Genomic DNA, 26,413 nt, shown 5'->3' on the forward strand with positions numbered 1-26,413 from the left:
AATTGAGGCAACTTTTCTAAACCCAAGTAACCATAAACCCTTCCCAGGGACCAGTGTTGCGGGGAACAAACTTGGGCAAAGCCTCCTTTATTCAGTCTGTCCCAAGGCTCAGTGTTCCTCAGCTGTCCCTCCTAGCACACAGCCTCCCCCACACCCCCCTTTCCTGCCTTTGGCTACTTGTATTTAATCCTTCCAGAGGTTTCAGTTGGTACTCGAATGTGGCATGTGCGTTTTAATGTGAAAACCTGGAAAACCAAACAAATTTTTGACACGAAGCTTCAGTAGCAGGATTTCAGGCACCTTTATTCACAGCAGATATTTTTGGTCAGGGAGCCTGCCTTTGAAATCTATTACATACGGAGGCCAACTCCTACCCAAGTCCTGACTCTCCTACAACAGCAACCAGCCGCATCACTTCCACTTGCCATTTGCGAGGCTCGGAATACACCTGCCCTCAGCTTTCAGCTCATCTGGTCACAGCCAGTTTGAGTGGGACATGCAGGGGCTAAATCCCGCAGCACAACCGACTGGACCAATAAAAGGAGGTTCTGTAGCTGGGTAATACGAGTGCTGAATTCATTTTATCACAGAAGAATTTTTCTCCTTTGTGTTCCTCATATAATTTATAAATAGGACAAATTATTTCTTAATATTATATATTTCCAATACAAACAATCACGACTGGTGATATGGAAAACCTAAAAAAAAACAAAAACATACTCTTTTCATTCAGATTTTCCCTTTAGGAAGGACCAAACCATTCCTCAACCTTTACAATTTTTCACGTTTTTGTCGTATAAAACCACTTTGTGGTGACAATCACACGGACTGCCTTCCAGATCAATACTGGCCTCTGGGCTTGGCACACTGCACACTGCATTTTTGAGTGGCAAGAGTTATTATCCCTGCCTTCTATAATCCATAATAAAACTGTTACTCTGCAAGAATTTAGGTAAGAAATAGTTTAAGTAGTACTTCTTAAAAACTTGAGCCTATTTTATAAGTCATTTATCATTTTCTAGCCAAGCAACTGGCATGAGCTTAACATGGTCTCTTTTCCTTTTCTCTGTCTTTCTTGCCCAAAGATGGAGCAAGTGAGTTTTAAAATCCTGCCCGATTTTTTATAACCACTGTAGATGAATAATGCAGGGTCCTACTGAAGTATTAAAATCTCATGCAAAACTCTAATGAACGTCTCATTACATCAGGCTATTTTATTATTTTCTGTTCTTTAAATAAGTTCTAACACAGGACAGTGGCAGTGGTTACTTTTCATCGACTTTTGCATCTGATCTCAGGAACTCAAGACGTAAGTCAAAAGTTCAATTCTGAGTTTTGGCAAGAGAGCAGTAACAGGTATTTCTGAATGAACAATTCTTAAATGTTTTTAGTCATTTGAAAAGTATTGCCAACACACTGTATGGTGTTAGCTAAACAGTCACTTTGTGCTGAGAATGAAAGAAACCTAAAGTTTACAAATGTCTTACTTCACCAGGTCTACCTATAATCGAAGGATTTACTGTTTAATAAAAAAATTACACGGCAACTTTTATCAAACAGCAACTACTACAAAAGGAATGGTAGGAAAAAAATGACTTCACAAAAATACACTAAAAAATTTGACAATTTTTTTTATGCAGGAACCACCACAGTTTTAGTGTTTAATAATTAATAGCACAACTGACCAAGGTCCAAGATGTGAAGATACCATGTTTGAGAAACTGCGGGATAAATCACTCTATAAACTAAATATAGTATGTGATAAGAATGCACATTATAATATAAAACCTGTTTACACATAGTAGTTAGCTGCAAAAAGCCATTCAGTCTTCTCTTGGCTTGGAAAAATGGTGTTGCAGATTTCAGTGTAAGTTACTAGCAACCTGTTGAAGAAGGAAAAATCATCAACATGTTTTTTCATTATATGAGGACAAACAAAAATGACACAGAGAACTATCAATTAAAAATCCTTTTGGCATCCTCTATTGAATTAAACTTATTTTCTTTGCACAATATTCTAGCCAAAATTCTGATTTAAATAGAAATATTCATTATAAAAACTTCTGAATCTGTTTCCTACTTGCATTCTTTTCTCACAGTCTTTAATCAGGGCAACTCTTGAGAAGATGTTCTCACTCGACTGACAGGATTTTTGATTGTCACATAATAATAAAAAGAGACCCAGAAAGGCTTCTAAGGCTGGTAGGAAATTTTCCAAATTATCTCTAGATAAGAATAAAGATCACGTAACCCACAACAAAGTGGTGACGTGATTTACTCACAAAGGGAATCAACCCAATCTATTGTTAAGATACCAGCAAATTTAAGAGACTTTAACCTCCCAAACCTCTATTTCACAGTTACTTAAAACTTGGTCCAGGACATGCCCAGAAAATAAGAAATTAGGTTATCATTTATTATATATTCTGTTTGGTGCACTGGTAATCAAAAAATTCTCAGTAAACTTTATTTTTATAGCTAATTAGAGGCGGGCATGGTGGCTCATGCCTGTAATCGCAGCACTCTTGGAGGCCCAGGTGGGTGGATTGTTTGAGCTCTGGAGTTCAAGACCAGCCTGAGCAAAAGTGAGATCCCATCTCTACTAAAAAAAAAAATAGAAAGAAATTGGCTGGACAACTAAAAATATATATAGAAAAAATTAGCCAGGCATGGTGGCGCATGCCTATAGTCCCAGCTACTTGGGAGGCTGAGGTGAGGCGGGAGGATCCCTTGAGCCCAGGAGTTTGAGGTTGCTGTGAGCTAGGCTGTGCCACGGCACTCTAGCCTGGGCAACAGAGTGAGACTCTGTCTCAAAAAAACAAAAAGAAACAAAAATATAGCTAATTAGAATGCTACAAATGGGATGCAAGAAATATGAGTTTTAAAATTACTTCTGGGTTATAACAGGGTATCACAAAGTGTGTACACATGTACACTATAGGAAACAGCTTACAAGAAACTGTATTGAGTAATTACTGTGTATCTAACTTGCTATTCAGGTATTTTCAATTATTATTAAAAATTATTTATTATTTTCTCTGATACCTGAAACTATTCAGTGGACATTTAAATCAACTCCAGAGTAAAAACTTAATGTGGTCACAATCTAGTTTATCTATGTCACAAGTTTGAGAAAGAGTCCCTAGAATTTAAGGCATTTAAGAAGGTAGTAATGTGGGTGGCTTGAGTTATCTGTTTCTAAAAAAAAAAAAAAAAACACACACCCCAAAAACCAAAAACCCAGTGAAAAATCTTCCAGTGATAGACTTTTCAGGCTAAGAAAACACATTTGTTGTTGGTTGGAACGATATAAACTCAGTGGTTACTGAATGTTAGCCAATGGTCTTAACTAACAATGACAGAGACCTAATTATCAAACATTGGAAAAATAAATGCTATGTGAAAAATTAGTTTGGCATGAAAAATTTCAAAACATGGGAGTCTACAGGGGGAACAATAAAAGGGACGCTTGCTGGGATCGCGCCTGGCAATAATCTAGACAAAGTGTGACTGCATGAGAACTACACAGGTTCTCTCTCTTTTTTTTTTAAAATATATTCATCCCTCCCTCACCTTCAACTCTTCTGTGTGGCAGGTATCTTGTTTTCACCTTCCAGTTCCTCCACTCCAGCCTGTGTCATGAGGTCGGCGATGTTTCTCTCCAGATCATCAATGCGACTACTCATGTCATCAAGTGGTGAAGTTAAAGACCACGCACACCAACATCTCCTGATTTCTTATCCTTTTCCTTCAGGCCCCTGTAGACTACGGCCTCAAACACAGCTGTCTTGAGGAAATGGGTCTTTCAATTTCCTTTGTATATTGTTATAGTCTGGCGGGTAAGAGTACAGAAGTCTGGGACAAGGCTGCCTGGGATAAATTCCAGCCATGACCCCTACTAGGGATGGGACCCGGTAAGGTCTTTCACTTTTCTAAACCTCAGTTTCTTCTTTTGCTGTAAGAAGATGGTAACACTATAACATATTCATAAGGTCATGGCGAACCTTACAATGAGACACACACAAAGTACTTAGTTCATAGGCAACAGTGAACCGTACTAGACATTCTCTAAGTTCTCTGAGCCAGGTATCTGTCTGGCGTGGCTGTATCCCTATCCCTTAATACAGTACTTCTCAGGAACAGGGCAAGTCCACGCTCAGTAAGTGCCTGGCTGAAGTTGGCCTGCAAACCACCCATTTATCCCCACCACTACCTAGCAAAGGGGGGGCCAAAGGCCCATAAAAAGCCAATTTCAAATAGAAAGGATATTTCTTCCAATGATCTGGTCAGACATGGTCTGAAATTTATCTTGCATCTGCTGCAGGAGTGTCTGCACCTAAGAAAAACCAAAACAAATAAACAAAATCCACACCTATCTTGAGACACTTTCCTGGGATCAGGACGGGAGGGCCCCTGATCCCGGCGAGAGGAGACCAGGATCCTGGGTTCCAGCCCCATTTCAGCCTCTTAGCAGCTGCGCAGTCTCAGCAAGGAGTTTCATTTTTCCGGGTTTCAGTTTTTCCGTCTACTAAATTAGACTGATGGGCCGGGGAGGCCCCTTCCATCTTGGGGTCGCTGCGATTCAAAACTCGGGGTCTGTAGGTTGTCTCTGCCGGCTTGGGGGCACCTGGGTCTGAGGGAGGAGCTGAAGGGTGGGGTGCGTGGAGGGCTGGAGGTGTGGGGATGGGAAGCTGGCGGGGTCCGGGGGTCGCCAGGGGGTGTTGACGGGCAGGTGGGGAGGGTGGTCGGGCTTGCGGGGAGAGGGGCCCGCACCGAGCGCCCAGGGGGTTCAGGTGCCCGGGAGCCTCGGGGGACGAAGGCTCCAGACACGGGCCCTCCAGAGACGCCGCGCGCGGTCGTCCGAGGATGTCGCGGCCTCGGGCCGGTGCAGCCGTCCCTTACCACCGAGGTGAGATCCTGCATGGTCTTGGGGTCAGTCTCGGCCATCTCCCCGGTTCCCAGCTTGGCGGTGATGCCTCGGACCGTCACCTACACTTCCGTTTGTCAGCGCAGACGTCCCCGCTACCTCTTCTCGCGACGAGACGGGCCACTCGCGGGGCCGCGAGGCATTGTGGGGGTTGTAGTCCCGTCACGTGCCGGAAGAACCTCGAGGTCTCGGGCTTCCGTTCCGGGGTGCGACCCGGCCCCGCTCTTCCCGCCCCCTTCCCGTCGCCCCGCCCCCTTCTGTCCCGCCCCGCCCCGCCCACACCTGCGGGGGAGAAAGAGACACAAACCGGAAGTGGGGCAACAGAGCCGGCGAGCGGTCTCCTGCGGAGGCTGCAGCGAGTTGGAAGGTGGCTCTGGTCTTCTTTGGCCCCTCGGGACGAATGCACTGGGCTTCTGCCCTCCAAGCACACCCAGCATACCCTTGCGACCACCCCCAGGTCAAGAAACACGACCAGCCCCCCTTGCCCGTCCCCGTCACCCCCACACGCACGGGGTGACCAGTGTCCTGACTTGTTGCCTGTCAGTTCCCCACAAGGGGACTCAGGGCGCCGTCTTCAGTGGTGCGTCCACTCAACGTGACGCTGCCTGGTGTGGCGCGGGGCGGTTTCCAGCTTGGCAAAGGAGGGAGCAGAGTCGCAGGGTTAGACTGGATTTGGGTGTTTAAGGAGGTGGGCGCTGCTGAGTCGGGACCTCAAGTTCCAGCCGCACGGGTGGTCTGCTCTTGGGTCTCATGGCCAGGGGCTAGGAGAGTCCCTGACTCAAGGCCTGGCATGTTCCGGCACCTTTCACATGCTTGTGTCACTTAAGGACCGTGCTGTGTGGAGGTCAGCTCCAGTGTGAGTTTAGCTGGAGGGAGGCTGGAGGGGAACCCACCAGCGACTGTACTAAACCTGGCATGGGGTTGGCCTCGGAGGCAGGAGACTCAACTCCCTTCACGCGCACCTCTGCCCTCATCCCCTCACCCCCAACCCCTCCGCACAGACAGATCTTCCTTCCTGTGCCAAGGCTGCAAAACTTTTTACAATTGTCTGTTGTTAGCTGGTATTTGGTTAGTGCTTTACCAGACTACTGGAAATAAACGTATCTCAGTGTTTTCACTTAGTTCTCAGAGGACCCCTGGACGTAATTATCACCAGTTTACGTTTTGAGAAAATAGACACAGAGGGTCTAGGAACCTGGAACAAGGTCATCAAATAAAGGAACTAAGAGATGCAGACTTTGTGACTCTGTATCTTTTTCTATCATTCTGAAACTCCCTGAATTTTCTGAGCTTCCGGCAGGGTTTGTCAACAGCGGCACTCCTGGCATTTGAGTAAAGTAATTGTTGAGGGAGTTGAGGAGGGGGTGTCCTGTTTATTGTGGGATGTTGAGCAGCGTCTGTGACCTTCACCCGCTAGATGCCAGAAGCATGCCCCTCCCTGTCTTTACCCCAGTAATGACAACCAAAAATATCTTCCAGACATTGCCAAATGTCTCCTGGGGGGTCACAGTACAGAATCACTCCCTGCTGAGAACCACTTAGAGGAATCTGTGAGCATTGCCTAGAATTCTGTGTACTTGTTCTTCAAGCGTGAATTTATTTTTGGTACGGCCATTTCTCCAGATTGTTCCCATGTGTATGTCGAGATTGAAGGTTGGGGCATTAGTTTCCTAGAGCGACTGCAATAAAGTACCCCAAGCTGAGTGACTTAAAATAACAGAAATTTATTCTGTCCCAGTTCTAGAGGCCAAAAATCCAAAATCACGGTGTTGGCAGGTTTGGTTCCTTCTGTGGAAGTACCTGTCCTATGTCTTTCCTAGCCTTTGGTGATGGCCGCAGGCCTTGGTGTTCCTTAGCTTGTAGAGGCATCAATCCGATCTCTGCTTCCATCTTCACACAACCTTCTCTTTCCCTCTCTCTCTCTCCCGACCCTCTTCTCTTCTTGTAAGGACAGCAGAGTCCACCCTAATTCAGTATGACCTCATCTTAACTAATTACATCTGCAACAACCCAATTGCCAAGTAAGGTCACATTCTGAGGTATTGAGGGTTAAGACTGCAACATGTCTTTTTTGGGGGGAACACAATTCAAGCCATCACAGTTGTTAAAGTGATTCCGTCTTAAACTTGGATCACAATTGTTACTTGATAAAGAGTTTTCAAAAGCTCCAGAGTCATTTAAAAACTAGTGAGTAGCCAAGGCAAAGCTGAGCCTCAGGCTTCTGACTTGGGACCCTAATCACAGGGGCTCCATACTCAGGAAGTTGGGTCCCTGCACCCTGGACAGATCATAAGCCAGGTCTGTCTTAGGGCCATGAAAAACATAAGAACATGAATTAGCACTAGAACCTGGAGTTTTTTTTTTGGCAGGAGACTTTTCTTTTTTTTCAAGACAGAGTCTCACTTTGTTGCCCGGGCTAGAGTGCTGTGTCATCATAGCTCACTGCAACCTTAAACTCCTGGACTCAAGCGATCCTCTTGCCTCAGCTTCCTGAGTAGCTAGGATTACAGGTGCAAGCCACCATGCATGGCTAATTTTTCTATTTTCAGTAGACACGGGATCTTGCTCTTGCTCAGGCTGGTCTTGAACTCCTGAGCCCAAGTGATCCTCCTGCCTCGGCCTCCCAGAGTGCTAGGATTATAGGCGTGAGCCACCACACCCAGCCTTTTTTATTATTCTGATTGAAATTTTCTTTACACAAACAGCAAACAAACTTGACAATCTTTTAGTGGAGGCATTATTTATTTTTTTGCACTTAAACTGAAAGGGAGTGAGCTTTCTCTATGTGAAGACGAAGGTCCATAAAACAGCTGTTTCATGCAAAGGCCTCACTAATTTGTAGTCACGGCTGACATACTTACCTTGTGGGGCTGACACACCGAACCTAATGGAATATTGTTCCATTAACAAAACCACTGTATTACGTGTAGGGCACTGGTAATTAACCTTTAAACTCAGTTTTGCACAGCCCTCATTTTTAACCTTTATTTAAGTGTCACACTTGTCTTACCTCCTCTTAGCAATTTTTTTTTAGCTCTTTCTAGATTAATTGCATGTTGTAACTCTCTTTTTCCCTTTCAAGATGGTTTGGTTTTATGTGCGCTTATTATGGTACTTTAATAATAGCTTTTTTGGTTCAAGCTGGGGCATTCTCTCAACACCCCTGCCTTCTTGGAACTGTGCTAAGGAAGGCGTTGACATGTACGTGTGGCCACATGTGACGAGATGCTTTGTGTTTGCCTTGTGTAAGAAGAGAAGGAATGATCATGGCAGGGCTTAGAGAAATCCTAATCTGTTCTTTCCCCAGTTGCAGCTGCATCAGCTCTGTTAGGTCCCAACTCTGGGGCCGAGCTTCTGCTCACCTTGTTTGCTTTTCTCCCAGGTGGCACGTGCTGCCGATGAGAACCCCACACCTGGTCGTGGTGCTGCAGCACCTGCAGGACCTGGTGCCTCTTCCCTCTAGTGGCCTGGGCTGCTCTAGCCCCTGGCCCTGCCGTGGCCATTCCAAACCTGTCCAGTCTCCCAGACCTTGTATTTTGCCCCGTTCGGTTTCAGGAGGATGCCTTTATATTCTATTTTGTGGAGAAAATGAGAACGTTCAGTCAAAACCCCTATATCTCCATCCTCCATGCTTCAGCACTGTGTCACTGCAACCCTTTCTCAGGAAGATGTGTCCTCCCACAAGCAGGGCTCTGCATTTGTCCAAAGTAGAGACCCGGGCCCTGGGGCGCATTCTCTTCCATCAACTCCAGGAACTTGCTTCCTTAATTCACTTTCTCTTTTCCAACTATTCCTTCCTCTCAGCGTATAAAAGCGACAAAAACCAGATAGAAAACCAAAACCACCCCAGCCAAGGTGAACCTCCCCTGGCCCTGTGCCCTTTTTGAGCTACTGCTCCTAGCAAGGTTCTAGAAAGAGAAGGAAGTGTCGTCTTCAGCTGCTGGATCCACTTCCTTACCTTCTATCCATGCAATTTTGCTTGTTTTATTTCTGTTAAAATGATTCTAGGTGGTGCGTGGACACGGCACTATGTAAGTGTGACTCCCACAGTAGACATTAATTTATTCCATCTTCATTTCTCTTTGAGTGACCGTGATAAGCAGAGGGTCTCAGCTGGGTGATACTGTGTCTTTGAGACCTCTCTGATCCGTAGTCATCTCTCCTCTTAATATAGAGTCATACACGCAGAACTTAAGTGGATACAGCTCAACGGTAATCACATTTTTTCTTTGTTTTGTTTTCATTGTGTTTATTTTGATTGCTACTTTAGTGTATCCCAAGTGATACTGGCTTTTCACTCATGGTAATAATGTGCAGTTTTATTAATATTAATATTTTAAAGTAAATTTAAGCAAAAATTATACATTTAAAATGATATAGTTTAAAGCTATGGTCGCAGCTGTTGTAGCTGATAGTACAGGTGGCATTTCGATAGGGCAGAGTTAGTGAAGGTGGTAAGAGGTGGTATAGGAATATGGCGAAACAGTGAAGATGTTACCCTAGGATTAAAGTTTAGAAAATTCTGCCTTCAGAGAACAAAGGGACCCAAAGGGGAAAGAGGTTGTTACATGATTTGAAAAGGGGGAAGCACGAGGAAATGCTGCTGCCTCAGGGTAACACTGAGTCACTTCCCTTTGGGGACAAAGTCAGCACAGTTTGGAATTTCTGCAGGTGCCGGGTATCTGTTTTGTATAGAACAATCATTCAGGGTACCAGGAAGCCTCAAGAGAAAGGATGCTGGCCTGTCTTGGTGGCTCACGCCTGTAATCCTAGCACTCTGGGAGGCCTAGGCGGGTGGATCGCTCAAGGTCAGGAGTTCGAGACCAGCCTGAGCAAGAGCGAGACCCCGTCTCTGCTAAAAAAAAAAAAAAATAGAAATTAGCTGGACAACTAAAAATATATATATATATAAAAATTAGCTGGGCATGGTGGCACATGCCTGTAGTCCCAGCTACTCGGGAGGCTGAGGGAGGAGGATCGCTTGAGCCCAGGAGTGTGAGGTTGCTGTGAGCTAGGCTGATGCCACAGCACTCTAGCCCGGGAAACAGAGTGAGACTCTGTCTCAAAAAAAAAAAAAAAAAAACAAGAGGAAGGATGCTGTCCTGCTGGCACGAGGAGGGGATGGGGGCAGGGTACTCACCCTCCAAGCCAAGGTAGGGCTCGGTTATAGAGAGAAAACAGTCCAGTTCCGGCAGGTTGAATTTAGAAATACCACCATCCCGGTACTAGTCCTCTCGGCTTGGATTCCCACGTGTAATAAAAAGCAAGTTTTGCTAGACTCTCTGGAGTGCACCCTGGCTTGAATTACTGAATATTCTGACTTGTGTACAAAAGCTGGAGGAGGCCTCTTTGAGGCTGTGTTTACAAAAGCACAGAAAATCACTTTTCTGGAGAAGAATGGAGAGATTGGTCGTGTTCTAATATATCTTAAATTATTTTGCTCTGAGTTTGAAGTGTTGGTTTATGTTTCTTATGCTCATTTGAGGCAATTTTGCAAATTAGTGCTTCCATGACCAGCTGCCAAGGAATCAGTTTCCTATTTATTTACCCAAACGAGCAGTTTCCTGGAGACAGCCTGCCCAGGGAGGAAGGAGACGTTGCCTACAGACCAGCGTTGCAAGTTTGGGGTTTCCCTGCTCGGCTCATGCTGTCATTATCAATTTGTTTAGTCATCATCACTTTCATGCATTGTTTGTGATGATTCCAACTCAGTTCACTTTGTGCCTGGTGATAAGGGGGGTGGTGTTGCAGTGGGATTTAGCAAAAACCACCAGACTGGAGTCGTGCACACCACCTAGCAGGTATGAGACCTGCTGTGAGCTAGTCTTAACTTGGCAACCCTGAGTTTCTTCATCTATAGAATGGAAGTAGTGTCTCTTTCAATATCCCATGAATTATATAAGTTACATACACAATGTATAGTTATATATTACACATACATTACATATAAGTTGCAAATATAATGTATAAGGTACTATGTATATACACATGTTTGCATAGATATGTAAAGTATCTAGCCCATAGGAGGCACTTATTAAATGTTAACACCCTGCCCATCCTTTTTTTTTTTTTTTAAGAATCTCACTAATCTTGCTGTCTATGACTGATCAATCTATTGATCTATCTTTCCAAACAAGAAGTATTTGACTGTTATGAAAGAAGAAGAAAAGAGCTAATTATTAAGCAGGCAGCACTTGATTTTAGTCTTGGTCTTTAAACATACAGGCCAACCTGAGCACTATTTGAAAAAATATCCCTTTGCTCTGTCACTGTGTTTAGACTGGACTGCACTAAAGATGGTCTAAGACTAAGAACACAAGTTAAAAATCCTAGATAACTTTTATTTGAATATTTCACAAACAAGTTATTAATATAAATTTCCTTGCAACTACATAGTAAAGCAAATGTTAGTTTGCAGCTCAGAAACTGTAAGCAGTTCAGCAACTAGGGCTCAAAGGAATGGTGTCTGCAATAGAGTTAAATATTTAAAAACGATAAACTTTTATCCTTTTTGAGTGTATGAAAAATGCACTTAAAATTGATAAAAATTTTTATCTTGGGGGGATAATTTTTCCCAGCAGGACAGTGTTGACATGAGCATGACAACACAGAATTTTATTTCATATAGCCTTCATTTTCATCTCCCTAATAACCTGAATGCATGATATAGAATTATTTAAAAGTAGCGGAAAATGGAAGTTTTCAGCTTACCTTCATCGTGCGTCTACAAGCCACTTTCTCCAAGGCTTCACAGCCTCAGAGTGACAATGACTATAGTGCATCTCACCGTATCCCTGCTGACCGAAAGTCAAAAAAGCTTCAAAAGCTTATCAAGCTGCACAACCCTCCAACAGATGTAACAATAGTGATGTAGCATGAGAGACAGGAAGACCTTTTTCTGCTTATTTCATTTGATGAGTATCTAAATTATTTCTGCTTAAATTATAGACTTGTTCTTAATTTATACAACTGAAGTTCTTCCCTGCAGTCGTCACTCACACACCCATTCCCACCATTTTTCTCTGCCTCTACATGTTTTGTCTATGCTTTCATACGAACTGAGCCACAGCTGTAGAATTTTTTCAGTAGTGGACTAATGCATTAGCAATAGGAAGCATAGTAAGGGTACCAAATTTGATATAGTGAAAGAACGGTTAATTGCCTTAGATGAGCAGTTTTGAAATCATTTTATCATTGGGCTACAAAAACTATCCAATCTCAACAGTCAGGAAGAGAAGGAGTGCATCGTCTCTGTGAAAGGTGTAGTCAAATCATTTGATCATTGTTATTATTATTTAGTAGTTAAACAGAAAAGGTATTTGGCTCTTTTTCTGCTGCTCACCTTTCTTGTTTGTGTGAGTCACCTGTTGACTGATGCCAAGCCCGCTACCTGTGAATGGATTAATGGGCAACCATTACAAAATCAGAAACTGCTTAGAGGTCCTTTAGAATTCGTCTGTGAGAATTGTCTATAGCCAAGCACAGTACGAGCTCTTGGAGATTCTACACCACTTTCTCTCTCCTCTCCCCTCTGTTGGTTTGGTAGCGAAAGGGAACGTGGGAGGACATGAATTTACTTTTGGATAACTGAGATATTGAATTAATGTAGTAGAAGCCCCTCACAGACCTGCTAATAAGCCATGGAAGGGAAGGCGAGAAATGCTTAAGAAAATGATGCTACCTTAGATGGGACATTTTCTAAGGTCCCCAAAGTCATAGAGAATAATGTTAACAGTGCTTAACAGAAAGCTGTCAGAATTAAGAAATATAGCAGGAACTTAATAGTAGAAGGTATTGTTAGTCAAAGGTACCTAATAACAAAAGGTACTATTGCCTAACAGTCAGTTGGATAGCTGGAAAGTCGTGCTGACTGACATGCTTCAGATTGGGGTTTTGTGGTCTGCGCTAGGCACTTTGTCTGGTTTTGCTGTGGAGTTGAGAGTGGTTCTGTGTTGTAGAGAGAAGAACATGAACGCCAGAGCCAAATGGCCTGGGTTTCAGTTCTGGAGGCGTCTTACCGTGGGTCAGTCATTTGGTTTTTCTAAGCCTCAACCTTCTTTATTTGTAAGTTGGAGAAGATAATGGTACCTGCCTCACAGTGTTATTGTAAGGATTCAGTGAGTTGCTGTGTATAAAGGATTTCATACAGTGTGAGCCCATAATACGCAACAAATAGACATCAACAAATAGACATCATTGTTAGTGTAATTATTAATCATATGGTTCCATGTTCATACACCCCAGGAAAACGTAGACTCCGTTCCTCAGAATCATCTGGATAGCTCGCACATGGGTACAGTTGCACTAAACCCAGCATCAAACCTAGACTTGTTAATAATGCTTTTAGTTGTCACATCTTAAGACCAAGACCCAATGCATTTATTTTGGAAAAAATGCAATCTGATTTGCTCCATGTGATTGATGGTTATTCCACGTACCAGACCGTTCAAAATGACATTTTGAAAGGATGCGACCAGTTAGCAAAATTTCTAACAATGTTCTTTAAGAGTCAAAGTCTTATTTGATACTTACCATGAGATTCGGCTGGATTTGTGCTGTTTGGTTCAGCCTGGCCGGTGCCGGCCAAGAGGCATCGCGGGGACATCTGCCTGGAAGGGCGGGCACTTGGGGGAACCAGCAGTATTGAAGGTAATTTTTGTTGAAATCAGAAAAGGTTTGCATAGTCTTGTTGAAACAAAATTATCCAAAATAATTAATTTATCATATGTAAAATGGGGAGAAAATGTAATTTTTAAACAACTAAGGTGGCTGATGTATTAATAAAGAGAAGTGAAGGAATTGTGACTATTTGCTCAGTGGGAATGAAACCTGCAATCTGTGCTCAGTAATTGGGAAAAGCAATTTCTGGTTCTTACTTCATTTTCTAATAACTTGGACTAAGATAAAATGCATAGGTAATAATGAAATAACATTTTGATTCTACTATGGCATTCAGTAAACAAGGTAATGTATTCTAGCAGGGTAACAAAAAACATCCTATGATTCAGGAAATGCTACCACTTTGGCTTCTAAGAATTAGTCTCGTTTTCTCTATCTTTTTTATTTTAAGAAAGTATTAGAACAACAGGACAGAAATATCTTTGTCCTGATAGAACTCCAGGGACAGAGGATATACTTAGATAAGAAAACGGAGCATATTCTACTTACTAATATAGTATGCACTTTACTCCTATTTTTCTGAGTTCTAAGCTAAGTTAAGCTTCTGGCTTGATCTGCAAAGTTCTACTGGCTTGGGAGGGAAGGAGGAGACCTACACTTGTTTCCTTCCGTGAATGGGTCACTCAGCTTCTGTATTTTTCCCTGGAGATGGCTCAAGTGCATGAGGAGGGCGGGTTCTCTGATTGTTAGTTTAGCAAATGGGTCAGGCCACCAACTGCCTGGCAGTCTGAGGATGTTCCTTTGTTGGTTCACTTGGTTGGCTCAAGAGTGAAGATTCTTGAACCAACCAAGAGGAGCGCGGTGCACCAGGGAGGCACAGGGCTGTGCCCTGTAATGCCAGAAGAGGAAATCTTGCAAAGCGCGAACGCACAGGCTTAGATTCCCCCTGCCCAAGTTGGGGTCACGTGTTTGGGGAGAATGATCTTGTCATGTTCAAGGTGTGGCATCTCCCGAGTAAGCAGCAGGACTTGTTCAAGAGAAAAATCCTCATGTCTTGGGACTGTAGACAGATGGTTGTGACTGTGCTTCGTGTGGCCATCAAACTTGAGGATGGTCCCTCTCGTGTGCGGTTCTCTTCACAGCTGATTGTGACATGCTCAAATCGTATCATGATGGGGACAGGAGGAATACACTGCCCAGCTATGAGCCGGTGCTTCTGCCTTTACAGACACACTCATCTATGGGAGATGGGCGGGGGACCCCAACAGGTCAGTCCATAATGTGAACTTGCACTAAGACAAGACCCAGCATCAGTGACATTAGACACAACATAGAAATCAGAGAACAGCTACTGTCCAGCAGTTTTAACCACCAATACCCATTTATTTTAATGGAAAAAAAAATCTCTTCATTCTATATGCTCCAAAAAGATTTACTATTGAAACAAATACAATATATGGAACTCTATCTGCATAATTTCACTATAACGAAGACAACATATGACTTCTACTTCCTACAGAAGGCTAACTGAAAAGCACAAGTGCAAACATAGATTGCATAAGAAAGCGTGTGCGTGTGTGTGTGTGTGTATGTGTGTGTATGTGTGTGGTTAAAACCTTTAGTAAGCAATTGCATTAAAATATGCTAAGACACTTACCTTACCCTAGTTTGTGGCGAGCTCTAACAAAAAGCCACAGGCTGTCACTAGTTTTATTTGATAGAAAAATTTGGTGTGAGCTTTGATGATTCATTTACAGTTTATCAACAAGAAGATAATCTTAGTACAAGCACTAACTTTCCTCTTACTTCTACATGCTCACAGAATAAAAATCAGTTACTTTTTCATACATAATGAACATCTTTTATTTTCAGGTTTGCAAACAACGGTAGTCGATTCACACAAAAGGGTACTTTTAAAACTACCTGTATTTACTCTATTTTAATGCATGTATATATGAAACGAACGGAGTGTATGTGCATAAATGTATGTCTGTACATGTGGGTGTATATGTGTATACAAGATGGTACCTGTAGACCTCTTCCTGTGCACGTGTGACCTCCGAGATGACTTTGTGGTTGTACCTATGCTGAGGAGGGAGAGATTCTCTACTGTCATCTGTGTCCCCATGAGAATCAGGGGATCTGCGACTTCGGGACTCATACAAATGCAGATTGATGCCCAGGAAACAATATTTCAGCCCCTTTCTGGGCATTTAAGGTGACATTTCCTGCTCTGCTCCGCCTGCCGTGGCTCAGGATCACGGCATAGGGTGGCAGTGGGGACTGGTTGTAGTCCTCATGTGAGATAAAGAGAAAGGACTTCTTCCTCTCTCCCTCCCTGTGGCCCTGCCTGGCTGGTCGTCCAGACTGGATGGGACGGTGGAGAAGCAGCTTCAGAGGAAAAGCGACAGCTCTGTGGCCTGTCTTGATGCCGGGCCCAGAGGGTTCAGCTGTCCTAGTGTCCGCCCCCTCCTTGTAAACCCTGGTATAGTCTCTCTATACATACCATGTATATACACACATACAGATACTCATACATATACAAATACCAACCCACAGACACAATTGGGTGCGTGGAGCACTGGCTAGCGACATGTCAACACATCGGAAAAAGTAGTCATTGTTCCTGCTTTCAGAAGGTCAAGTTATATGTCATGATCTTTAAACAGTCAAGAGAAAATTCAGAGGATTCCATTAATTAAACAAGGAAGGGAGATGCTGTCAAAATGATGAAGTACAGACTAAATGAAATTGCAAAGAAAACAAAAATCTGGAACAATTGAGGCCTAGTTGTGAAGTTCGATAGCTGTAAACCGCAATCTTCAGATTTGGATAGATTTTTTTTTTCTTTTTCCTGTTGCTATGGAAACCTGGGAGTCAAGCTTCAGATGCCAGGAGTCCTCACAGACCTGAATGGAGAAGGTTCAGAGTTAAGTTGGGAATAGCACAACTCGATTCAAAACATTTAGCTAAAAAATAGATAAATGATTGATAAGCTACAATAAATGCATCCACAAACACTGCACTATCTCGGGAAAACTTTTTCTTAAGCATGACATTTGAAGACAGAACCAATAGTTTTGCTGGTTTCTGGCTTAAAAAGCTGGACTTCTCTGAAAATGCTAACGATGACGTCAGATGCCAAACATCCCTCAGACCAACAGCTGCTATTATCTCTGCGACCACTGAGCCTTATAACTTGCACCTGAGCACAGAGCTTGGCCATTTTGTGAACAAGGAGGTTTTGTAGCTCAGAGATTGGTGACTGTCCCATATATTTTTTTGTCACAGAGCAAGATACCTATTATTGGTAATTCTTCACACGAGGAGTATCAGTTTCCTGTTGATGCTATAACAAATGGCCACAAACTGCGGCTTAAGATAACACAGATATATTCTCTTACATTTCTGGAGGTCAGAAGACTGAAATGAGTGCGAGGGGGCTAAAATCAGTGTTGGAGGGCTGCGTTCCTCCTGGAGCCTCTAGGAAAGAATCCATCCATTTGCTCGTCTGTTCTAGCTCCGAGAGACCCCTACATCCCTCCATCTTCAAAGCCGGCCTTGTGGCGTCTTCTCTCTCCAACGACACCTCCCTCTGCTTCTGTCCCCACGTGGTCTGCTTCCAGCTCCTCCTTCCAGCCTCTTCTGAGGACTCTGTGATTCTATCAGGCTCACCTGACTAATCCGGGATAACCGCCCGATCTCAAGATGCTTAACTTAATCCTTCTGCAAAGTTTCTTTTACTACGTAAAGTAACATATTCACAGACTCCAGGAATGAGGGTGAGGACACCTTTGGGGCCATTGCTCAGTGAAGCATGAAAGTAGCACCGTGTTCCCAAGGAAATAAGGTGTCACGTGGCAAACTGTGCTGTGGAGCATGAGAACACATCACTCATGGGGAAAAGTTCACAGAAGGGGACATCAGTGTGGGGTGCACTCAAGAGCTGTCATCCCCACTCCTGCTGAGGGCTCCTCCTGTGAGGGCTGGCCCGGTCACAGAGCCTGTCAGTGTCGTCAGGTTCAACTCAACGCTGTCAGCGGGGAGAAGCTCTGCCCTTAGGATGCCCAGATCCAGTTTGAAAATCAAGCCCGTTTTTGCCTGCACTTTCTGGCTCCCTGACTCCTTCCAAGCACTTCCGTGTCCATGCAGTTCCAGAAGAGGGGTGCTGGATTCCAGCCCCGGACAAGGATTTCACCGAATTGTGTGAACTATCGTGTCTATGGTTCAAGTCGCCAAGGCCCTTCTTCACTCTCAGGCTCTGTCAGGGAGTCTGGCTCCAGCAGGGGGGAAGGGGAGGGAACGAGGCAGTCCGCAGGTGCTGCGTGCTTGTCCCCACACCTTTGTGGCTGCTCCTGCAGAGAAGCCAGACCTGCCTCCATCCAAAGTGCCCGGGGAAGACAGGCCGCCTTCTACTTGGAACCGCAGATGTTTTGCGACAATCCTTTCATTTTTACAATGACTGGGTCTCGTTTATCGCCAAGTTGCAAGACATGTAAAATGTAGATTGTTTTTAAAGAAGTCTATTAGGAAGAACATTCTTCAAGATGTTCTTTTAGGTGGGAGACATATTCTTTTTGTGTGTTTTAAATGGTTAAAAGCCATTAGTATTGTCAGGCTGGTGCAGTGTCTCCACTTTCTGTGTCCAGTTTTGGGTAGAGCGGGTTTCTCAGCCCCAGCACGACTGACACTTGAGGCTGGTCATTCTCGGGGGGCGGGCGGGGATTGTCCTGTCCATGGGAGGACGTTTAGCTGCGTCCCTGGCCTCCACCCACTAGAGGCCACGAGTCGTGTCCTCCCAGGCATGATAATCAAAATGTCTCTAGATATTTCCAACTGTCACCTGGGGGGCAAATCAGTTAAAAATAGAAAAAAAAAAAAGATATAGCTGGATAAAAATCCACTATATTAGTCTTCAGTCCCTTGTTTTCAAATTAGAGTCTGAAATTCCTGTTTTAAGTCAGACTGTCACATAAATGATTCTACCTCCTGGGGCTACTGAGATGATTACGTGAGGTGATCTGTATAATTTATGCAAAGTGCATAGTGTGCGTGCGTGTGCTCGGCTCACAGAAGGCCCTCAAGGGTCAACTCTCACTGTCCGAAAAGTTCTATCCCCTTAAAGGACCACAGCTCCTCTGCACATCCTGCCTCGGGGCCACCTGCGGGCCGAGGACGGCCCCCTCTGCCCCGCCATGCTTTCTCAGGCTCCTCTCTGCCCATCATATACTCACAATAAAAAGGAACAAACTATTGACATACTCTAGGAAATTCTAGAAAAGGCAAAACTATTATTACCGAAAGCAGATCAGCGAGGGCCTGGAGTCGGGGGAAGGGGTCGACAGCAAAGGAAACAGTATCTCGATTGTGTTGTGGCCACAGAACTGTGTACGATTACCCAAATCCATCAGACCGTATACTAGCAATGGGTGAATTTTATTGCATGCAAATAATACCTTAAGTAAAAAATTAAAATTAAAAAAATGTTTAGTACCTGTTTTTTTTTTTTGCTCCTCTCTGTCACCTCTTTAAACTTATTGTGATTGCGGTTGTCCCCCGACCCCCAACACAGAGACATTTAATTTTGGTGCTTGTTCGATGGGTCGGCTGATCTGTCCTTGCTATTAGGGATAAGTTAAGCCTCATGCAATGGTCAGAAAGGCTTCTGGGCAGGCTTTTTCCCTGAGACTTGCTCTACCACGAGGAGCCGTGCTAGAAAAATGTCAGACACAGCATAACGACGAGGCTGGTTGCTCTGCTGGGAGGGTGCCAAGGGACGAATCCTGCATCCCCTCAAATGCCATCAACTCAGAATTTATACAACAATTGACAGCAAAAATAATTTCATTTACATTTTTTATTACTTTCAATATCATTAGTTTTATTCCCTTTATTTTCAGATGTCAAAGAAGGAAATGCAGATCCCTCAGTTCCACTCTCAGTCGCAATAAAGCCATCTATGGCATCGTCATAAACCGAAATGCTTTTGTTATCTTTTCCCATAAAGGAGGCAGTCTAATGGCAAAAGCCAGCCTCACTGATTACCTGCCACGGGATCTGTCTGAGCGTCAGTTTTCTCATCTGTAAAGTGGGATAAAATTACCAGACCAATGGAGAAAATATAGAAAAAAGCCACAGGACAGTTTGGTTAATGCAAGTCTACTTGGATCTAAATACTCTTTGAGGGAAGGAGAAAAATCCATTTTTTCCTGCCATGTTGCACGATGTGATCTGCCACTTCTATGTCACACGGGAGTTTGGGAAGGGTACTTTGAAGCAGGCGTTGGCAAACTTTTCCTGTAAAGGGCCAGAAAGTCGATACTTTAAGCTTCGTGGGCCATATGGTCTCTGGCAGCTACTCGGCTCTGCCACCGTGGCAGAAAACAACCACGAGCAACATGTAAATGGTGGGCATGGCTGTGTTCCAATAAAACTTTATTTACAAAAACAGGCAGTAGACCAGATGGCCGGTGCACTTAGTTCGCTGACCCTGCTTTAAAGCAACATAAAATAGATTCTACTTCCTGGCTCCCAAAATTATTTCAAGGACTGCAGCTGAGCTGGGAAGTGATCCTACCTTTGTACTTAAAAATCTAATTTCAGTGCCTTTAGGAATCCCCCGCCCCCTCCCCAGCCTTTGCTTAAGGTTTTAGGCTCATCTCTGTGCAGCCTGTTGTCAACGTCGTGTGAATAGTGGCACATGTGGGTTGGCCACTTTGACGTCTGCTCTTACGAGACAGCGTCTGACTGGTGCAGTGCCCACGTTTGGCTATTCCTGCCAGCTCTGCCCCAGTTTCTCAAAAGTCTTATTATGTATGTCTCTTTTTGGTTAGGAAGAACATCTTGGACTAAGTATAGAATAAAACAAAAATCATTATATTTGGCGGGCATCTCTAATGTTTAAATGAACAATGTTAAATAATCTTATGCCTTTTATATAGGGCCCGACTGAAGGCCATTTTGAAGTCAAACAAGTGAGTGGTAACACCTTTTCTTAACTGTTTTTTGGACTGAAACTACCTGTTTTTGTGGTGCAAAACACTGCAGTGTTAACTAAGTACCGTTCCTGTTACCATGGGAGATGCACAGCTCCATTTGGAGAATAATTTTGAGTTTACCTCTAGGTACCCCTACCTGCAGTAGGAGAGAACATAAACACATTTGGTATCTCAAACAGAGTGTGAACAACTTTTATCAATGATGATAACCGCGAGGCAAGTCTTTAGGGGCTATCAGGCAATTCTGCTTCAGATTAACTTGATCCCAGAGCTCAGTTGAGAGATATAAGAAATGGGCCACCCTTGGAACCCGCACATCATTGACATCTGTAGCTCAGGGCTCCACAAAGTGAGGAGCACAAGAAAATCCCTTATGGGTAAGAAGAAAATATTGCCATGTCTATTTATATTTCTAATCATCTAAAAAAATGAAAGTTTAGTACTATTTAATAGATTGGTACTAGCAGAAGTATGTATTATTATAAAAACATTGTGTAAAAGTACACAAACACTAGGCCTTGTGCTGGAAGCCACTGTCATTTTGGGATGTTGCTGTCCTAGGTTGGATGGGCCTGGGAATCTGTATTTCAACAAGCAGTGGTGCAGGGGCTGTGGGCTCCACTTTCATTGCCAGGGTACAGGAGCTGTGTGAGCAGTGTCTCAAAGAGCCTTGTTCTTCAAAGGGATGTCAGCAAGAGTCAGGTTTTGATGTCCTACAATTGGGTTTAGACAGGGTGACGTGTGATGTGGCCGCTCAGTTATCTTCTGTGTACATATGGGCACACACAACATACACGTGCATGCACACATGCAAACAGAGAATTTTTATCTCTTTGTAATCACATAGAAAATACTGCCCTCTAGTTTATCCACACTGTTTTATGTGAGTTCCGATTGTTCCTAGAGCTCTGAAAATGTAGTCTCTAGAGCGGTGGCTTCTAAGTGCCTGTCCGTGAGCAGCGCTGGGTTTGCTGTCTGTCTAGCGCTCGCTTGAGGAGCTGTGGAAAACAGAGATCTCTTACTGCAGCCGAGTTGGTCATTGCAGGACGCTGTAAACTATTCAAAGGTGCTTGTGACAGAAGAATCCATTGCACCATGTCCAAGTGACAGGATACTCGAGCAGGACAGGGGTTGGCCAACTGCAGCCAGTGGACTGACTGGTCTGCAGCCTGTGTTTGTGTGGCTCCAAGTCTAAGAATGGCTTTCACATTTTTAAAGAGTGGTAAAAGATGAAAGACAGGCACAAACAAATATACAAACAATAAAGAAGAATGTGTGACAGAGACCTGATGTGGCCCACAAAGCCCAACGTGTTTGCTGCCTGGCCCTTTACGGAGAAGGTCTGCCAACCCTGAACTAGGGTGACGCTGATGGACCTTGGCAACGTAATACAGAGAGGAAGAAAAGCAAGTTGCAGAACGGTGTGCCCAACACAATACGAACTACTACACAGAGTTTTACAAACCGCACAAAGCAGAACTATGTGTGGTGTGTGTGTGTGTGTGTGTGTGTGTGTGTGTGTGTGTGTGTGTGTATGTGTGTGTAGTAAAAGTATAAGACAACATCCGGCCACACACACGGATGGCTAACTCATGATAGCTAACGTCTCTGGGAAGAGAGAACAGGAAATAAAACCACGGAGAGAAACAGAGAGGATTTCACCTTTGCCTGTAATATTTTATTCCTTGAAGAAAAAGGAAGGAAGATAGGAAGGAAGAAAAAAGAAAGAACAAAAGAATAAAAAGAAAGCAGAGAAAAAAACATATTTCCTTTCATCTGTCTGTCTGTCCATACGTCCATTCATTTCCTACCCCCATCCCAAGTCCTGATTCAGACACACAGATCAAAATCCCTAGGGGCATGAGCCCAGAAATCTAATTTTAAAGTTGTTTCCTAAGTGGTTGTGATCTATAGCAGCATTTAGGAACCACCGCTCCAATAGCGTGTGGCTCTTATCATGCAATGGCAGTTATGTGCAGCAAGCACGATTCGGCCGACAGGAAGCTCAGGCCAAATTTAGGGTCAGTTAACTCTGTCTCCAACTCTTCCTAGTTGGTTTCTGTTCTTTGTGAAATTTAACTTCCTGTCTTGCCCATGTTTTAATTCTTCAAGCTGCTTAAATACCTTTGGGAGGCTGGTGCTACAGGAATGCTCATATTGATGTGTTCTGTCACCTTATTACATCCTCCTCCTTGGAGCTGAGGTTTCCCAGCACCATCAGTAGTAAATATCTCCACACCATGTTCTTAAATCCGCCCTCCTCCTCCTTCTTCCTACTGGCTGTGAACTAAAGGAACTGCACAGGTCCAGGCTGTGGGCCAGAGCAGAGGATGCTGTCAGGACAACCAGGAGCCTCTTCCTGCAGGGTCGAGCCCCTCACGTGGTAGTCTAGATGCTCTCAGTGCTTTAGAATCACCCGGCGAGCCACACCTCCAGCTACGGGGTCGGGCCCAGGTATGGGTAGATGAACGTTTACAAGTTGCCCAGGTGATTCCACTGTGCAGCCATGGTTGAGAACCACCACCAGCTCCCCAGTCGGTACCATATAAGGATGACCTTCTACAGGTTAACAGTGATGACTTAGCAAACCAGGCACCAGAGGGTACATGCTCGTGAAGGACATTTTTCTAGACTCTAGGAATCTAGGTCTAGGATATCTGTCAGCAAAGCAAAGGATTAATAAGCATGATGTATTGCTATAAATTCATGGTATTTGCCATTGTCTGAATATTTGTGTCCCCCAAAGTTTGTATGTTGAAAACTAATAACCAAGGCGATGATATTATTACCATGGTAAAAATAAGAGGTTGGGCCTTTGGGAAGAGCCTTCATGAATGGGATTAGTATCCTTACAAAAGAGGCCCCGGAGAGCTGCCTCGCCCCTTACACCACGTGAGGACACAGGGAGAAGGCGCCACGTATGAACCAGAAAGTGAGCTCTTACTAGACACCAAATGCACTAGTACCTTGATCTTGGACTTTCCAGCCTCCAGAACCGTGAGAAACAAATTTCTGTTGTTTACAGGCCACCCATCCATGGTATTTTGTTATAGCAGCCTGGACAGATGAAGATGGTGTCTGACTCCTCTGTGCCATCCCTGCTTTCTGGTAATCCGTGTCCATCTCCGTAAAGCCCAGCTGTTTGCCTTCTGACAATCCATTCTAAGTCCCAACTCTGTCCCTTCCTCCGCTGCAGATGAAATTGTCTCCTCCTTTACAGAGAAGACTAAGGAAAGGCACCCAAGGGCAGGTCTCTGGACACCTAGGGTCTGTCCCTTACCTCCTCATGCAGAGACACAGTTAGAAAGCCAGTGACACACTCAGGGACGTGGAGATGAGGACCTGGGGTGGGAGGGTGGGGGAAGCGTGGGTGGAAGGTGAGGCCCTTAGACTCGGGTGGGCTTTGCAGCTGGAGGACGTGGAGGAAGACATGGGGATGATGACATGGGGATGGCACAGTCTGCAAAGGCAGGGCAGGCCGAGGGGTTAGTCGGGGGTCAGCGGGGAAGATGATACGTTGTTTTGGAAATAAAGAGCCTGAAGTCCCCGCAAGAGGCTGTCAGGGCTTCTCCTTAATTCCATGCACAGGACTCCGTCCTGCACGGACCTTCACACACAGCGAGTGTCCAATGTTGCAGTGTGTGATTTCCTGTTGACTCACCTGCCACTGTCACCAGGATGTAAAACCCTGTGTTCTCTGTTTCTGTCAATCTCCCAACTTCCTAACTCACAATTACACTGACACCTTCTCACCACGTAAACACCAAGGCCCCTGAAGGCTTTGGGATGGCAATAGCTCTATGTGAGTAATTGCTAGAGTTAAAATTGGATTAGCATTTCATAAATAAGAAATCTTTGACATGTATTTATTCATTTTATGCTCACATCTATATTACTTGGCATAATAATTCATTTGTTTAAAATAATGTTTCATTATATTATAGTCATCACTACCAGTCAGTGGGAGGAAAAAAAGGGGTGAATTATACATTTGTCATTTTCCCTACAGCCCAGCCTCCATCTGTGAATTCTCATGACTTTTCTTAGAACGGCCTAGTGTCTACTTTAACCTTGCACAAGATTATTCTGTTCAGTGTAGAGATAGATAGGCCCCTGGTAGACCAGCTAACTAATCTGGGCACATTTTTATTAGCTCCAGCTGAGTGGCATCTGTAGGAAGTTCTGCTTATCACCTGCTTTGCAGGATGGCAAGGAATGTCTCTGTGCTGTCCCTCAGCCTGGCTGCCAGGAGATTGCTAAGATGCCTTCAAACATTAGTCGGAGCATTTTTACACGTGACATTTTCTATCACACAGACACATACTAAAGATGAATGATTCCTCTGGGATACATTTTCCCGGACAGATAGATGGGAAAAAACCACTTCATGAACCTGGTGCAGTTATGTTTTTCTACTTGTGCACGTATTGGAGTTAGGCCAACTTACAAGCCAAACTGAAGAGGCAGAGGAGCAAGAGCGCAGGCACGCTGGCATGCAGGGCCCCCGCGGCGTTGCAGTCCACTTTGGAATTCTTGCAGGAGCACACTTGTACCCTGAGATCTGTGATGTTCGTCATCGGTGGTTTCCCTGAATCTGTTACCATGATGGGCAGGTTGTAGTTTGCTTTGTTCAGATTTTGAAGAAGGCTTACCAGGGCGTGTGTACCTGTAAAGACAAGGTATTACGTTTTAATTTGTAATTATAGGAATGTTTGCATTTAAATTCATTAACATCAAGTAAAAATATAAATTCAGTTCCTCAGTGGCACCTGCCACATTCCAAGTACCTGGGAGCCACTCGTGGCTCCAGGATTGGGCAGCAGAGATAGAATGTTTCCTTTCCTGCACATTTGTGGCTCGGTGCTATCATGATCAGTTTCCAGGGGTCTACTTTTGTGAAGATGATTACCAAGAACTCCTCTCTGCGTCCTGACAAGGACTGCATTCAACATCTAGAAAGCTAAGGTGAAAATCTACCTGCTCTAAAAGTGACAGGACCCCCACTCGTTGTCATGGAGATGGGTTCTGTGGCTTGCATGTTTATCAATCCTCAGTCCACAGCCCTAGCTTTGGGTGGGAACCACAGCGTGGGGACTGGATCTTTAAGCTTCGCCTGCACTTCCCTAACCCCGTGTTTGGGGGGAACATCTGCCATCACCCAGGTCACCGGTGACACTCCCCAGTGGCCACCCCCACTGCTCTCTTTAGCCTCAGGCTGTCCGCCCCCCCCGCAGTCACTCAGATGACTGAGGCTTTTTTGTTTTTTGTTTTTTTTTTAAACTGCCCCTTTCTGGGCATAACAAGGCTAAGTATTTAGAAAAAAAAATTTTGAGACAACAAAAGGAGTTTAGAAGATATTTGTGTGTTAAATAAAATCAGGAAGAAAACAAGAGTGTGGTGACATGGAAATAGAAACAGATGAAGCATGATCATTACCGGAAGGTGACAGCAGCAGAAAGGACCAAGGTGACGGCCACCCCAGTAAAAGGGCAGATTAGCTCGAGGAATCTTTCCCCATCTCCCTCAAACAGAGGAGAAACTCTTGAATGAGAAAGTTCCAGTTGGAAAGAACCGGTGATAATTATTCAAATCAGCTACAGCCATAAAAACCAGCAAATAAAACACTAACCCCTCAAACAAGAGAAGGGCTGTTTTAATTAAAAATAATCAGTGTAACAGAATCCATTCTTAAAAAAGCAATAAAATAGACAAACAGGCAAATAGAATCAATAACCAGAGAAAGGCAATAATAAAATAAGATATGAGAGAGGGCTATAACAATAGGTATGAGATATTTAAATAAAAAATTTTATGCACAGTTGTATAATATATTTCAAAACTTAATGAAATGGGTAATTTCCTGTCTTCC

The 26,413-nt window shown here is 44.1% G+C and overlaps 2 protein-coding genes across 4 annotated transcripts in view; both read right to left on the bottom strand.

Moving 5' to 3' along the window:
- Nucleotides 1–277: 277 nt before the first annotated feature.
- HSBP1 (heat shock factor binding protein 1) lies at nt 278–5,066 on the bottom strand. Its single transcript, XM_045534007.1, has 4 exons — nt 4,903–5,066; nt 4,270–4,336; nt 3,574–3,694; nt 278–1,883 (listed from the first exon to the last, which is right to left on the bottom strand). Exons 1-3 carry the CDS (start codon nt 4,945–4,947, stop codon nt 3,576–3,578), a joined length of 231 nt encoding a protein of 76 aa, XP_045389963.1. The 5' UTR covers nt 4,948–5,066; the 3' UTR covers nt 278–1,883; nt 3,574–3,575.
- A 9,837-nt stretch (nt 5,067–14,903) lies between these two features.
- CDH13 (cadherin 13) overlaps nt 14,904–26,413 on the bottom strand; it is a 964,660-nt gene continuing 953,150 nt past the window's right edge. For 2 of the 3 annotated variants that reach the window (XM_045534023.1, XM_045534027.1), the window contains one exon: nt 24,189–25,210. In XM_045534023.1, the coding sequence (XP_045389979.1) occupies nt 24,978–25,210 (233 nt within the window). In that variant the 3' untranslated portion in view covers nt 24,189–24,977. Of the gene's footprint in view, nt 16,456–24,188; nt 25,211–26,413 lie in introns of those variants that run through there. The other variant, XM_045534024.1, reaches the window with a different exon arrangement.

The sequence above is a fragment of the Lemur catta genome, chromosome 20, assembly GCF_020740605.2.
Source record: "Lemur catta isolate mLemCat1 chromosome 20, mLemCat1.pri, whole genome shotgun sequence".
Classification (NCBI taxonomy): domain Eukaryota; kingdom Metazoa; phylum Chordata; class Mammalia; order Primates; family Lemuridae; genus Lemur; species Lemur catta.